General features: G+C 42.2%; 1 protein-coding gene across 1 annotated transcript in view; it reads right to left on the bottom strand.

Moving 5' to 3' along the window:
• Positions 1 to 17335, bottom strand: part of NOTCH2 (notch receptor 2) — a 175080-nt gene that overhangs the window by 54170 nt on the left and 103575 nt on the right. The window contains exons 6-10 of the mRNA XM_065880859.1: positions 4686 to 4919; positions 3182 to 3337; positions 2462 to 2650; positions 1510 to 1623; positions 590 to 703 (exon numbers count right to left, since the gene is read on the bottom strand). Of these exons, the coding sequence (XP_065736931.1) occupies positions 590 to 703; positions 1510 to 1623; positions 2462 to 2650; positions 3182 to 3337; positions 4686 to 4919 (807 nt within the window). The remainder of the gene's footprint in view (positions 1 to 589; positions 704 to 1509; positions 1624 to 2461; positions 2651 to 3181; positions 3338 to 4685; positions 4920 to 17335) is intronic.

Consider the following 17335-nt stretch of genomic DNA (forward strand, 5'->3'; position numbering starts at 1 on the left):
TAGAAATGTCGCCACAGATCAGAAATGTAGAATATTTGTAAACATTCTTTTTGACCCTAGTAGCAGAAGTCAGGAAAGAGGACCCAAACTTTCCCAGACAGGGCTCCCTCCCCCGTTCAAATACTCATCCAACTCTCAAAGCATCAGTCATCTTTTATGCAGAAAACCTCTGCACTTGCACACCACTGCCCCCAGATTTCTGGGCCTTTGTTCGATCACTTGCCTCAAGAAACACAGAGACAGGTCTCCTGCTGAGAAGCCCCAGTGAAAAATAGCTTTCACCTGGAACTCTTCCCTTTTCCAAAGGAGTAGGTCAAGCCAGCTGGAAACTCACCCTGGCCAAAATCTGCCCAAGAAAGACAGGGGCACCAAATGGAAATGTCCAGGCCAGGCCACGATTGTGGTGAAGGAGGCAGGTGTTGTAGAGGAAACAGTGAGAGAGCAGCAAGAAAGAGGCTTGGAAGAAGCTCTTTCTAAACCCAGAGCAGCCCATGTTAGTGGACTGGCCTGGCAGGGCAGCTAGAAGAGGACGGTCTCCTGTTTTGTTCAGGCAGACCTACCAGGGGAATAAGAATTGAAAAATTCTTACCTGTGGCGCACTGGCATTCATAACCATTTGGGTGATCTATACACTTTGCCCCATTCAGACATGGAGTACTGGAACAGTCGTCAATATCGATCTGGCAAACTGGCCCAGTGAAACCTGAAAAGGGTACAGCGATGACACAAGTCAAAGGGTTATCCTATGTCTTCCTTACTATGAGAATGATGCCCAAAGAGAACTGGGTTGTTATTGGCAGGGTTTATACCCATGGGTCAGCAAATGTAGAATTATTCTACCCAACAGGTAACTAGGATAAGGTGAGGCTCAGGGCATCAGAGGTACCTGTGTGTCTCTCTACCTTTTTCTTCCCAGCACAGAGTTCACTTCTAGTTAAAGTAGGGACTGAATGGTTATAGGCAGAGCCCCCTAACAAGTGAATGTAGCTTCAGAAGAACTGGGACCTCCTCTCTAAAGAAACAAGAGAAGCTATAGACTCTGGCAGAAAATTTAGCACGTCTTCAACAACAGCTTTGGGGAGAGCCGAAGGAGAGACCCAGCATTCTCTGCAAAGAATTGCCTTGTGCTGTTTCTGTACCCATGGGTGAAATGTCTAAAAACAATCATCTCACAGAAAGGTTTCAAGAATATGACCCACAGGAAAAAATAAAATCCTGAATAACCTAGAACTAAGGCTTCCGTGAGGTATGAACTTTCCCAAATGTACACACAGACAGAGAGGTCATGGGTCATTCAGAATAGACTTGGACTTCTGGCCACCAAGGATTTGGAAGATACACTAGCTGAAACAAATCCCCCATTTCTGTACACACACACTCCTATCCTGAAGCACTCACTTTAATGACTTCCTCATGTACAGCCCACACACGTTCTCTCCCTCCTCCCGTCCCTGTGGTCAGCCAGCTTTATGCTTTCAAAGAAAACAGGGGCAGGTGGTGGGCATTTACCAGGCGGACACAGACACTGGAAGCGATTGACTTTATCCACACACTGTCCATTGTTCACGCAAGGGTTGCTCTGACATTCATTTATCTCCAATTCACAATGCACACCTTTGAAACCTGCACAAAATGGACCACACAAGTGGCTTAGAAAAAGACAAAGGCGTGTTCTAGCCAAGAAAGCACAAAGTTGCAAAGAGGACTATGTCCGCTATGAGTATGAACATTTCTGCAGAGGGAAAAGAGGACTCTGCTGTGATTGGAAACAGTCACTGTAAGCCTCAGCCAGACAGGGGAATATTCTGGGATATCCATGCCTCTGTGGAGAGGGGGAAGAGGTCACCTCCAAAGACCCTGCTAAGACCTAGCGTTCCTAAAGACCAGCCGAGTCAGAGACGCTGTTGCTCTCAGGGTGCAAGTAAAGGTCAGGAAGGCCTGCCAAGGCTAGAGAGGCCAGCACCCTCAATCAGGCAAAGCAGCCACTGGCAGCCGTAGCCTGTGCTGTCTGAGGATTCAAGCAATGGTCTGTGCAGAAGAGTTCCAGAGTATAACAAAGCATGTGTATCTCACTATGAGATAAATGGCAAGTTCCTATACAATTATGGGTAAAATTATTTTCTATAAATGGAATGGTATGCTATTTGTAACATATCAGGGGATAAGGAAAGCTTGCTATTTAAAGAATTTTTATGATAAATCCTTTATTAAATCAAAGTATACTTGCATTTTAAAAATCTTCTGAATTTTTCTCTCACATGTATCTGGGTTTTGACATAACGGGATTGCTTTTCATAGCTCTAAGAATTCTAAGATGGCCTTACTCCTTAAGGGTCCCCTTGGCGGGGGGTTAAATGCTAACAGAGCTTATGGAATTGCCACGCTATACTGAGTGCCCTGCCTAAGAGAAGCACAGTGCAATGCCTCCTGTCTAGATCCCACACACTGATGGCCCATGTACCTGGCATGCACAGACATGTGAAGCCTCCAATCTTATCCAGACAGGTGGCATCATTCTTGCAGGGGTCTGAATGGCACTCGTTGATGTCCATCTCGCAACGAGGCCCTGCATAGCCCTTCAGACACTCACAGTGGAAGGCACCATCTGTGTTCACACATTTTCCCGCATGCTCACAAGGATTGCTATTGGCTGGAAGACACAAGCACCAATCACCAGGATCAGAGCACTTGATGGGGCTTCCACAAATGTGGACTACAGAAGTGGGTCAGATTATTAGTATTAGGGCCAGGTCTTTGATAATCTGGTTCTCAATTTCCTATTTTCTTCTAATCAATCAATCAATAAGAAAGTAAGTAAATAAATAAACAAGAGGAAGGAAGGAAGGAGGGAGGGAAGAAAGGAAGGGAGGAAGGGAGGAGATAAGGAAAGAAAGACAAACTAGGACAACCTCAACTCTTGTGAGTCTCTACTGTTCTTATGCCCAAACTGTCACTAAGGTAGGGCTTCATGTTAAGAGTCAAGTACAAACCTTCTATATATTTCAGTTCCCAGAACAGAATATATGGTTACACTGAAAGGTTAGCTGTGAACAGTGGGCATATAACAGGTGAGATCCGAGGTTTGGGTGAAACATGCTCGTAGAGTAAAATGCGCTTCAGCTTAAATGCTTGCTGAGCTCGACAGACACCATGAGGAATCGGAAAGGTTCTGTGTACTCACCCATGGCACACTCATCCACGTCTTCTGTACAGTCACCCCCTTTGTAGCCTTGTGGACAGGTGCAAATATACTGCCCGTTCAGAGGGTTGGTGTCACACAGTGCCCCCTTGTGGCAGGGGTTGCTGATGCATGCATCATCCAGATGACATAAGAGACCTATCACAGGGTGGGGTAAGGAGAAGACAGAGAAAATGTCCCTTACTTGGGGAACAGTTTTCTCTTTCACGGAAGAGGGAAAACCTTATGACTGGCACATCAAAATCCGATATGAAGATTTAGAGGCAATTTCCTGACCCAATCTTAGGGACATGCTGCAGCCAGCAGCAAAGCAAGGAGCTTCTGCAGACAACCCTGATACCCTGACCCTGAGCCCTTAGCTGGACCCCTCCCCAAGAGCAGATAAAGTGAGGCCATAAAGTGAGAGGGTTAGATGATGGAGACAGGAAAAGGGAGATATACTTCCCATTGTGCTGTCATGTTTAGTTAACAAATAGAAATAGAGGACTCCCAGTTCAATTTGAATTTCAGAGAAACAACAAATAATTATTTACTATATGTCCCAAACATTACATACATCCTATATTTTATTAGGCAGCCTACTTTCTTTCCCAAGATCATGCTACCTGATCATCTTGGGGCCACCTGCATTTCACGAGCCTCAGAAGAAAAACTCAGCTGAACATCATCAGCCTATACTCCGGCAGCTTTTTAATAGTGTCAACATTCCTGGCTCAAGTGCCCTCAGGACTCTGAAGATATTACTAGGCCCCATGTTCTGCAGAGTTCACATGGGAACTGGATTTTCCAGTCTGAAATTAGCTTAAGAAGAGGTGACTAAGGCTTCTTCTACAAAGCTGGAGGTGGGGCTTTCGGAAAGGCATAGATATAAGAACATTTCAAAACTGCTAGGCACAAAGTTCTCTCACTAAGCAATCTCCTTCCATCACATTCCTCCCTTCACTGCTCTATTCCTAGAACCAGAAGCTGTTGAACTGAAAGGCTAGAGCAATGTTAACTTTGCAGTTGGTAAAAACCTTCCCTTAGAGGACAATATGGAGAGCTGGAATGCACTTAATTGCTTCCCTCTTGCCAGCTTTTTCTGAGTAAATGGATTATTTCTTCTTAAAATTAACTGCCTACATCCCTTTGTGAGTAATTTTGTCTTAATTTCTGAGAAATTCATCTTAATTTTGGAGTTGCCTTTCAGCTTAAAATCTTAAGGAGGGCTATGGATGTTCCCAAGGCAATAGTTGCTAACTTTCATTTTGGAGGGATGAAAAACTGAGGTACACAGAGTTGAGAGCCCAAAGTCCTAAGGAAGAAAACTAATTTCACAGCACTTTGGCTAATTACATTTCCAGAAGAACAGCTTTGAGAGGCATGTTCCTACAGATGGAAATTAAAAGGACATACCCCAAAAGGGATGAAAGAGGAGGAGGCAGAAATCCCGACTGCTCACCAGCCCTTTCCCTCATTTCCAGCTCTGTTCTTCCGCTGGCCTTACCTGCCTTTCCTTCTGGGCACATGCAAGAGAAGGAGGCCACACGATCAATGCAGGTGGAGCCTGGAGTGCAGGAGGCGAAGGCGCAGTCATCAATGTTCTCACTGCAGTCATCTCCACTCCAGCCATTAACACACACACAGCCATAGCCCCCATTGCGGTTGGTACAGGTGCCCCCGTTCTGACAGGCATTGGGTTGCAGCAGGCACTCATCCACATCCTCTGTGCAGAACTGTCCTTTGGGGGGAAAAGCGCCTTTGATTAGGGTTCTTAAGTCTCAGAGGATTAGTACCCTACCAGCCCCCACACACTCTTCACCCTCATGTGACCTGCCTGAAATTGAGGCAAAATTAACTCACAGCAGACCAGGTCCTCACATGAATTTTAAGGCCACCTTGAGACATCCATATAGTTATTCCAGGCAAATAATTTACAGAATGCAAGTTGCCATCCCTAGAAACTCTGACACCATGAAATCTAGCCAACCTATCAAAGAGAAAATTGAGTCTTCTAAGATCCTTAAATCTGATTTGGTTAAATCCCTGGGACAATGAATACATAAGTGAGAAGAGCAAGGAGAGAAGAGTCTAAGAGATGAGTAAGGACAAGAATAATGAGAAGCGACCTAAAAATCAAAGCTTTAGGGCTACTGTTCTATATCTTGACCGTATCAATGTCAACATCCTGTTTATGATGCTGGATAGTAGTTCTGTAAGGCGATGTTACCATTGGGGAAGACTTGGTGAAGGGTAAACAGTATCTCTCTGTTAATTCTTATAACTTTGTGTGAAACTATAATTATCTCAAAATAAAAGGTTTAATTAAAAATAATGGTAGGGCTTCCCTGGTGGCGCAGTAGTTGGGAGTCCGCCTGCCGATGCAGGGGACACGGGTTTGTGCCCCGGTCCGGGAGGATCCCACGTGCCACAGAGCGGCTGGGCCCGTGAGCCATGGCCGCTGAGCCTGCACGTTCGGAGCCTGTGCTCCGTAGCGGGAGAGGCCACAACAGTGAGAGGCCCGCGTACCGCAAAAAAAAAAAAAAAAGAAAGAATAATTAAAAAAAATAATAATAATGGTTAAGGGAAAGCAAGGGTAGAGAGAAGAAATTAAGGAACTAAGGACAATAAGAGCCATAGTAAAGTATGAATGTGAAAGGCAAAGCCAAGATGATGAGACTGGAGCAAATACTGGATTAGTGGAATAAGATGTAGGAAGCCGACCTAATGTAGTAGAAGATGGAAAAGGATCAGTTTGTTCTGCCTAAAAAAGCAAACTGAAGGATGATAATAAGACCACTTCTGAATGGACTGCAGGTCACTATGGGAGCCAGGATGGGGGACTATGGCAAAGGCTCTTAGGCCCAGTGACAATCGACTTATAAGCAAGGAATTTGTGATTAGCAAGCATTTAGTGCCAGGCCACCTGAGTTATAAAACAAACTGATGAATCTTTCTTATCAGAGGTCTTTTAATACCAGTTTAGGGGGCTACCAAAGGGAATGAATATTCAGATCATATGAATTCTCTAAAACAGAACATGACAAGTGGCTAAAACCCAAAAAGCCTCAAGGTGTCCTTAATTCTTTCTCTGTAAAAAACTCACTGAATAACTCAAAAAGGCACTCTGATGAAGAGGCCTCTTAACGACAAAGCACAGGACTTTTATACTCAGAAAATGCCAAGGCTATACCTAGTCCTCAGATAACAATTCAACTTGGCTCAAGTATTTCCAGAGTCTGCAAAGTACCCAACTACCAGAGTCTGCAAAGTACCCAACTACCAGTGATGTAGCCATCACTGCTAACAGAAGCTAGCTGTGTCTGATCCAACCTAACTGACAACCTATTCTTTACTCCTATCTAACCTATACATCCATTATTACAGAACCAACATCATTCTATTGCACTTCTTTGATCGCACAGCTATCTGCCATCACTTGGCTGCAAGCAACCTCAGTTCAGGGATATTTTTTGTATTCCCAGCTAAGATCCCTCTACCTAAGATGGCAGAATGGGTGTGTGGGCATCTCTGGAACTCTGCGCTCAGGACCCTCTTCTGTGCTGCTCTCCTCACCCCACTTCATCCACATAATTCTTGAAGGAGCCACCATGTCTTTACACGATCATGCATGCCTTCCTGGTCACAGCTGACTGATCCAGGATGGGCATCTTATACAAACTGTCACTGTGTCTCTTTTCCAAACTTTTGGACTAGAGACCCTCTACCACATGGACCAAAAGAATAACATGACCAGTCTACACACAAAATGATAACAGTGAATCAGAAGTACACAGAAAAGAAAAATAGAAACTGGGGGCATTCAAGTTACTGGTTCCAATTGTTCCCGAAGACCGACTCTTCATAAGTCCATTCAAGAGCACAGCCATTCTGAGAGATGTCCCTTCCAACAGGTTTCCCTAATTTCAGATGGGGATCTGTCAATTGCAACCTGCAGTATTATTGCAACTAATACAAAGTGAGTGAGCGAGTGAGTGAGTGCAGGAGTAATCATTTCCCCAGGGGAGACGATGTCATTTAGTATAGAAAGCTTTGCTCCCCTACTTTACTGGCAGAAATGCTACCTCAGATTAAAGACAGGTGTGTAATTAAGATGCAGGTGGGATTTAGAAAAGAAAACATAACCAAGAAGCAGGTGAAGAGTTTCTGTAACCTGGAAATTACTGAGAGCCTTGTCTCTTACACTTACAACTCAAGTACCGTGCTATCGTCAAACCAAACTGACTTGCTGAATGTGAGAAGTTTGGATGTTATTTTTCTTTCTTATTGGCTCTGTGATAATTCTGAGTATGAGACACTGTGATTTCAAAACATCTCATATGTATTTCGTATGCATTATAATACCCAGACACTTAAATATTGTAGTAAGACAGACTAGGTTAATGAAACAATCCTTGGAATGAAAGTTTTGTCCTCTTGGGAAAGGAGACCAAGAGTCACTGATTGCATACTATGAACCAGGCATTGTGCTTGAGTTGTCACAATCATTATCTCATTTATAGTTGAGGAAACGGGCTCAGAGAAGTAAAATAACTTGCCCGTTGTGAGGCAGGGAGTGCAGGAGAGCTGAGATTTAAACTAGAGCTGCTGACTCTCAAATTCGTAACAAAGACTTGAGGTGTGAATCTCACCATATCAAAACAATCTCTGTGCATCTCAGTCTTCCCAAGCACACAAAGGCATGGGGAAGGAGACAGGACAGGAAAGGTGAAGATTAAAATCATGACTCGCACCATCAAATTACTGGGAAAAATTATGACTTCAAATTACCGTCCAAAAACTCAAATGTATTTTTTGAGTACAGTTGACTGTTTTTCTAATGAGGTTGATTTTCGAAGGTTCGATACCTTCATCAAATACCTTAGGTGTTTGGTGTTAGTTACTGTTAGAGAAATCAAATCTACAGAGTCAAGAGAATACTGGCTTATAAATAATCTTTTATAGAATGGATCATTTTTCTCTAAGGTTCAGGCACATTTCTCCAGAACAAAACCCTTCCCAGGCATAGTTATGCCAGAACTTTTTCCTCATTCCAATTCTAGCAACCAGTCATTACATTCAGAATATAAAAACAGTAACCAGGGTGCCACGAAATTGCTTGTTCCAAAATTCCCAGTGGAAAGTCTGCCAACATACTGCACTTCCTTCATGTCACCACCCCTCTTGGCAAAGGAGGAAACCAATGCAGAAGCCTAAAAATAAGAAACGTGAGGCTCAGAAAGGTTAGGTAACCACCAACCCCACCATCCCCACCCAGAGTCATACACTGGTACGTCAGAGCACTATCATTCAAACTCAGATCAATTGGACTCCAAAACTACTGTTCTTTCTACTGCAGCACAGTTAACTATCCAGCCCTGGGTTTGGTCCACGAGATCTACAGACTAAGTCCCTGATCCTAGGCTCTTAAAGCGCACAGAGAAGGCATGGAAGCATGAGACAATAAAAGAAGACCCTTGGTAGACATGAATAAAGACAAAAAGTCACTAAGTATTGAAATAGGAAAGTTTCTTGGAGATCTACTAGAAGGGCTGAGTCCATTGTCTGAGGTCATTCAGCTTTCCCCACTACTCCACGGCAAGGAAGCGTCAGCCTGGGCTGGAGGAAGAAGGCTTACTCAGGTTGGTAGGGTTAGGCCTTGAAGACGTCAAAATGACTGGAGTCTATTCTTAGCTGGGGTTTGAAATGAGAAAAGGCTGGAGACCATGTGAGGCTTTGAATTCTAATATGAATTCTGAACTTGATACAACAAGCAAAGGGAAGTTATTGTGGGCTCTCAGGTGGGGGAAGGTATGATCAAAGTTGCCTGTGAACATTAGTCTGCCAGTAGAATACAGGAGGGACTAAAAGCAAATGACTTTCTTTTAGTAGGGAGGGAAGGAGAAAGCACTAAGTTAGGAGCTACCTAGCATATAAAAGCCTCTGGTGAAAAGCGAGAGCTGCGTTCTTTCCATGCCCTGCCTAGCTACTACACCTCCAATCCAAACAAGTCTCAGCATGTGTCAACACACAAACTCTGCTGGTGGACTCCCAAAGTATGTTGCACAAAGCTCGGTTAGGCAAGTTTTTGAGGGCATCAATTATCCCTCTTACTAATTTCAACTGCCAGGTATTGCAGGCTACTGGCATCTGACATTGGGACTAAAGCAGGGGGCTATTAGGCTTTTCCCATCTCCTATTAGAAAGGAAACCACTTGTTTCTAGAAACTACTTTCTCTATTGCCACTATGAGTCTGTACTAACTTGGTATGAAATGCTACACTACCAAATCCTTGGCTGACACCTTAAACACTTAGAGCCACCTGTATATACTGATAATTCTCTGGGTGATAGCTTTTGTTTCATATCTCAAATCTCTATCTTTCCTTCATATATTTTACTCTATAGCCACAATGGCTTACTGTTGGCTCCTTAAGCATTAAATTCTTTCCTACCTCAGAGCCTCTGCATAACCTGTTCTCTTCACCTCAAATATCCTTCTTCCTCTTATTCATATGGCTAATTAATATTTCATACCTTGACTTTCCTTATAATTTAAGTAGACCTCCAAGCTCACACTCCTCATTTTTCTCCTTCATTGCACCTACTCCATTCAGTCTGTCTTATCATTTATCAAATGGTGTAATTTTATATTCATTTGTGTTTTGCAGTCTCTGTCTCTGTTAGACTATAAGCTCCATGAGAGCAAGGACTCTGTTGGCCATTCACCTCGGTTTACATGTCAGGCACTGTACCAGACACTTAGCGTCAGTGGTGAAACAGACCTTAGATTCAACCTAATGTGCTCATTTTACAGACAAAACTAGGACCAGAGAGGTACAGTGACTTGTCCACATTTACACAGCTAGTTGGAAGAAGAATTAGAAATAGAGAAAATTAAAAACGGAAATCAAGTGCTGAAAAGGACATTGGGGTGTGAGATCACAACACTTCTAGTTAGTCTTCAAAATGACTGTTGAGGGAAAGGGCAGGGTTGAGAAGCATACAGGAAGAGCAAAATGCCTAAGCAGTGCTACAAATGAAGACAATACAACTAAGAACAAGTATGCTATTTTATATATAGTAGTGTATATATGTTAATCCAGCCTCCTAGTTTATCCCTCCCCCCCACCCCCCTTTCCCTTTGGTAACCTTAAGTTTGTTTTCTATGTCTGTTTTGTAAATAAGTTCATTTCTATGTTTTTTTAGATCCTACATATAATTGGTATCATATGATATTTGTCTTTCTCTGTCTGACTTACTTCACTTAGTATGATAATCTCTAGTTCCATCCATGTTGCTGCAAATGGCATTATTTCATTCTTTCCTATGGTTGAGTAATATCCCATTGTATATATGTACCACATCTTCTTTATCCATTCATCTGTTTATGGACACTTAGGTTGCTTCCATGCCTCGGCTATTGTAAATAGTGCTGCAATGAGCATTGGGGTGCATGTGTCTTTTCGAATTACGGTTTTCAGGAGTGGGATTGCAGGATCATACGGTAGCTCTATTTTTAGTTTTTTAAGGAACCTTCATACTGTTCTCCACAGTGGCTGTACCAATTTACGTTCCCACCAACAGTGTAGGAGGGTTCCCTTTTCTCCATACCCTCCCCAGCATTTATTATATGTAGAATTTTTGATGACAGCCACTCTGACTGGTGTGAGGTGGTAGCTCACTGTTGTTTTGACTTGCATTCCTCTAGTAATTAGTGATGTCAAGGACCTACTGTATGGCACAAAGAACTGTACTCAATATTTTGTAATAACCGATAAGGGAAGAGAATCTGAAGAAGAATATATATATATATAACTGAATCTGTGCTGTACGCCTGAAACTCAAACAATATTGCAAATCAACTATACTTTGATTAAAAATAAATAAATAAAATATGACACAAATGAACCTATCTACAAAACAGAAACACACTCACACACAGAGAACAGACTTGTGGTTGCCAAGGGGGATGGGGGTGGGGAAGGGAGTCTGCGGTTAGCAGATGCAAACTATTATATATAGGATGGATAAACAACAAGGTTCTACTGTATAGCACAGGGAACTATACTCAATTATCCTATGATAAACCATAATGGAAAAGAATTTTAAAAAGAATGTATACAGGGCTTCCCTAGTGGCGCAGTGGTTGGGGGTCCGCCTGCCGATGCAGGGGACGCGGGTTCGTGCCCCGGTCTGGGAAGATCCCGCGTGCCGCGGAGCGGCTGGGCCTGTGGGCCATGACCGCTGGGCCTGCGCGTCCGGAGCCTGTGCTCTGTGGCGCTCTGTGGCGGGGGAAGCCACGGCGGTGAGAGGCCCGCGTGCCACAGAGAAAAAAAAAAAGTTAAAAAAGAATGTATACATATGTACAACTGAATCACTTTGCTGTACAGCAGAAATTAACACAACACTAAATCTACTATACTTCAATAAAAAAATAAATTTATTAAAAAAAGAAAAATAAGTACGTGGTATTGATTTTGTAGGAGTGGGGTCACTTTCATAATGATCTTTTCTTATTGCACCGTCCTATGGTCTTAAAAGCAAAGGATGAATGAGTAAGACTATGGGCAGTGCCTGTGTCAGAAAATATAACAGAGTGAACCCAATAGGACTGTACTGAAATGGGAACTATGACCTGGGCCTCACGAGCATCAAGTTCTAGCCATGTGAGCTTAGGACCACTAAACAGACACCATTTTATGAGCTGCAAGACATCGGGATACAAACAGTTCATTATGGTTTTCTCAGCGCACCACAAACAAATCATCAATCTGACCTGGAGTTACAAGTGACTGGGAAACAAGAGGAGGAAGGGGAAAAAAGGAAAGAAAAGAAATGGTCGCTGAGCCTTAGCACTTCTGGAAGAAGCCCTCCCCTCCTAGTCACCTCTCAACTTGGGTGGGGGGAACCTTTCACCACATCAACGGCCCTGCTAAGGGGCAACTCTCATTAGCAACAACAATCACCACGTGAGGAACATGTAAAAATGAGCTTGGCTGACCCCTGCCCTGACCCTGCTACCTCCTCTTCTTTGGTTAAGTCAAGAGAATTCGGTCTCCAATATACGCTTCCAGCCAGCAGTCACCCGGGCTCCTGAGTTGGGGAGTTTCATCTTTTCATATCATAGCAGGGCATTCTTGTAACCTCTGTCCTACAAACCTTGTCCTCTACACACAGGAGAGTTTCCATTCCGCTCCTGAAGTGAAAGGGCAGAGGACAAGCTTGACTATTCTACAACTTCCCAGGACGAAAGATGGTTGAAAACATTTTGCACAAACACTGGAGTCTACAGGGTCTGCCTAATGAGGGGCTGTGTGCATGCACTAACGTACACGCACACACATGTATATATGAGGCTAGGGTTACAAGTGGCTAAGGGGATCCTGTAGGTGTGCGGGATACACATGCAGATAAATGCCAAGAATCTCAGTGAACATTCCCATGAATCCTAGACACCATCATCTTTTTCAGGCCTCCTCAAAAGCCTGGTTTCCCTGCATCCTGATCAATTATTTTTTTCTAAAGAGTCACCAACTTAATCTCATCGTGTACAGCGGATTGTGCCATTTGCCTGTTCAAGCCCTTTGATGCCTTACACTTAGGATAAAATTCAAAGTCCTATCTACATTTTCTGCCTACCTCTCCAGTCTCTCCCCTTGAAATACCACTCGTGCCAGGCACTCTGGCTTTCTATTTTTATCCTTTCTCAACATGATCACAATCTTTGCCCCCTACAGGTCTTTGCACAAGCTGTTCCCTGTACCTGGAGCACTCTTAGGCTCAACCATCCCCTAATAATTCATACCCACCGTCCATAGCGGAACGAGACAGTACATACCTACCCCAAACTCAACTAGTTCTACCTGTTAATATGCTAATAACCTCTACTTTTCCCACTAGGTATTTATTATAGTTCAAAATCTTACAGATAATATGCTTTATGTCTGTGTTACTAGTCTGTAAGTTCCATGGAGAAATGGGTGGTACCATTTACTTCATCAGTGAATCCCTAGCACTTAGCACATGCCCAGCTAATAATATTTCTTGAGAAGTAATCAAAAATATTTGTTAAACAAATTTGATCTGCTCTTGTCTTCTCTCACTTAAGTCATTCTAACCTCAAAATAATAATCATCTTTCAACTCATCTCCCTCACACCTTTAGGGTGTCTCTATCCTATTCATACTCCCAAACTTTCCATCACCCACTTATTTACATCCCCCCATCAATACACATGCCTCTCATTCCACCCTCTTCCTTAGCTGCCGAACTCCATCTCATTTATTCCACACCAAATTCACCCTGCCTTTTGACCTTAATCCTTCAACTGTGTCTCAAGGGTGACTCTGTATTGTGGGGTACCTTACTTCTTCAACTGAAACCCAAGATTGCCCTAAAGACTACATCCCATCAGCGGGCAGCCCTCCTCAGTAGAGGTCCTCCTCTTCCAGTTGCCTCCATCTGCATGAAGGTAAATAGGCAAAGAATCACTCTTTCCTTTATTTCCTAATGGTGTTACTGACTTCAAATAGTAAAAATAGACTTATTCAGCTATTTCTAGGTACTAGACACTGTGATGAGTGCTTATACTGATTGTCAAACGTAATACTATCATACAAAATTAGTCCAGATTTACAGACATAGTACAGACCCGGTCCACACTGAAGAAAGATACTAAAGTATCTCAGGGAAGTAAGGAGAAGAGACCCTGACAGCACCCAATAACAGCCCTGAATTTGGAGGCATGAAATTGGAAAATTTAATGCTCCATTCATTCATTCAACAAATATGTATATACTACATGCCAGGCTTGACCTGAGACTAAAATGGTAAACAAAAGAGTTGTGGATTGTACCCAGAACGTACAGACAAGTAAGGGTTTTACAACCAAATAAATAGTTATAATAGTGGGTAAGAAGTGCTCTAATAGATACATATTGCCTTAGGAACACAGAGCAGAACAGAGAAGAACTATGTTCTGTAGGTCCAGTGGGGGATGCTATGTTTCATTGGCAAGCCAAGATTATGGCCTAATGGCAGCCTGTACCAAGGCAGTGTGGCTTCTTTGGACAATTCACTTTCCTACAGACTACACCTTCAAACCACCTAAAGTTGCATTTACAACAAAAATTTATCATACAAATATTAACAGTAATGGCAGCATATGTCTTGATATTCTAAGATCACAATAGTCTCCTGCTTTAACTATTTCTGAGGTTCTCTTATCCATTTGTTCACTGCTGTGTGTTCCAAACCCAGAATGATGCCCTCGTGCCAGAGAGTGCACAAATCTATAAAACAGACGGAGATAAGTACAACAGTAATCTCATGAACGGACTCAAAAGTATGCCACGCGATGCTACTTTAAAGTCAGAATAAGTGCATTACCGCTGAATAAATTGTAAATTACTGTTAAGAAAGAAAGCGAGAGAGAGAGAGAGAGGAGAGAAAGAGAGAGACTTTATGTGTTAACCAGGTTGTGTAAGAATGGGTATGTATGTGAGAGGATGTGTAGAAAGGGGGATGGTGGGGAGGGTACTTCAGGCAGAAGGAGGTGTATGTGTACAGGTTTGAACAGAAGGCAAAATGTGACTTATTTGAGGCAATGAAAAAGAACACTGTGGTTCAATTACAAGGCATGCATCCGTGGAGATAAGGCTGGAGAGGGAGTTATACTCAGAGCCTTGGAACTCTATCCAAAGACAAGGGGGACCTACTGAATCACTCTAGGCAAAGAAACAACACAATCCAATTTGTGTTTCAGAAAGCCCACCGTGCTGCTACGGGGAGAATGGACTGAACTCCACCCCATCCTTCCAGGTCAACAGCAATTTAAAGCACTGAGGAGTCCCAGGGCTCCTGTGGCCGCTAGAGCAACAAGAAAGTCTGTGGTGCTTCTGGGGCAAATTCCGGATGCAACAGCACTAAAGAGCATCCAGCCTCAGCCACTATAGGGGAGGGATGGAGGTCGTGTCAATGCCGGGTATTCAGAAAGCTGATGCTGGCACAGAGGCTTCTCCACACAGAGAAGAAAATGGTGCCACACTTCTGTCTCCCTGCTAGGAGGTCCACACTCTGGCTCTCGCATTTCCTCGGGCTGCTGGGCTGTTAAACAGTCTACATAAAGAGCCCCTCACTTCCCTGGAAGAAGAAACTAACTGTACTAACTGTAGCAGGGATTCCAAAGAGAATCAATCTACTCTATTTATGGGCAAGCCATTACTAATGAGCAGAATGAGTAAAACAAAAAACAACCTGGAGTCCATTAGAACATTTTTCAATACAAAAGATGTAGAGGTACCACTTACGATGTAGATAAAAAGCATACTTGTGAAAAATGTGCACTTCCAGAAACTAGTACATTAGAGAAAGAATTGGTTCTGTATTCTAAAGAATTTTATACACATGTAGGTTTTCAGAAGAAATGAAAAGATAGGGCATCATACTCTGATGAAATGGGGTGGGCTGAGACAAAGGCAGAAATAGAGAGGACCCAGATGCAATGAGTAAATACTATAAGAATATAAGAATGTAAATCAACTATACTCCAATAAAAAATTTTTTTTTAAAATATAAGAATGCCGTTCAAATACAAATCAGAATTGAAAATGATAAAGGACAGAACTGACAATGAAGAAAAATCAGCTATGAAGGAAAAACTTAGGAAGCTCTTGTGAAATGCAAAGGAAAAAACAAGCAGATTAAAATATATAGAGAGAAAAGATTTTAGCTATGAGGAAGAATGAAGACCTAGTGTAAAGGTAATAGGTGTTCCTGAAGACACAAAAACAAATGAGAAACATAATCTTTTCTGAGGTGAGAATAGAACTAAGTCTGCAGATCCAAAGGGCTCGAAAAGACTAGGAAAAAATAATAGGAAATATACCTATACTAATATTGGTTAAAGTTCTGATTTTAAAGAGGGAGGAGAGAGGTGAAAGGAGAGACAGAAAGACAGAGAGGGAGAGAGAGAATGACTGAGCAGACACTGGACTTCCCTATAATACTCATTACAAGAAGCAAAGGAACAATATCTAGGAACTTCATAACAATGCAATTTGTGACCCAAGAATTCAGTATCTATACAAAATGCCATTTGTGTATGAAGGCAACTAAATTAAAAAAATATTTTTCAAATATACAAGAGCTCTGAGGATATGCCAACATGTCACTTTTCTGTAAAAAAATTCTCAAAGATATACTCATTTGACTGAAAAAGTAAATGAAAATGAAAAACTCAGGAATGAGAAGGTTGTGATATAAATGTACTGGTAGTTAGCACAGAGCAACTTATACAGAGAACTAAGCCTAAAGTGTTATAAATTGGATTTTAAAACAGTATACATAGCAATAATTTTTAAAGAACATGGGTAAGACTTTAAATTTCAGTAATAATAATACTATAATATAAATTTAAAAATCCCAGATCACATGAGCAAAACCTGGAGAGTGAGAAGAAGATTAAGAGAAATATGTTCATTCCTTACCTTACAGAAAAGGACATACTTTCATTTTTGACAGAAAAAAGTAGAGAGATGAATGCAAATCCAAATTATTCTAAACGTGTATATCTTTTAAAATTAAAAAAACACTAAACACTAAATGTAATTTAAATCATTTCACCTCTATTGTCCTCGTGGACCAACTTCCACTTCCTTGAATTACTTAAGCACATGGTTTATGTTCCTCTCATTCTTTGCTCTCCTATCTCCCATGAAATCAACATCTGGGTTGAGGACCAATAAGGTCATCTGAGCCAAGAGTTCTTACTTTTCTCAACGCAACAGACCTCCACATCCACTCATTATCACAAACAGACTCACATTCTGGATCTCACTATAAGACACTCATTGTTCCAACTCCAAGATCTCAAACTGGTACTTCCACTCTCTGAATATAACTTCCCATACCCCTTCTCGCCCATTCCCAACAACTATTTCACTTAATTTTTCCCCACTAAAACTTGAAAGAGTAAACCACTCCTAAATAACCCAGTTCACTAACCAACCCCTTTCCAGCTGCCTTAACTCTTTGTCTAGCCAAGGTTCTATGGTTGGTCACATGAATGAAGTTTCTGTCCCTAAAGCTACTGCCCTGCTGCCCCGTCTCTCTCTTTCTGTCCCCCCATTTTTTACCTGTACAAAATCTTGAATA

The sequence above is a fragment of the Phocoena phocoena genome, chromosome 1, assembly GCF_963924675.1.
Source record: "Phocoena phocoena chromosome 1, mPhoPho1.1, whole genome shotgun sequence".
NCBI classification, from domain to species: domain Eukaryota; kingdom Metazoa; phylum Chordata; class Mammalia; order Artiodactyla; family Phocoenidae; genus Phocoena; species Phocoena phocoena.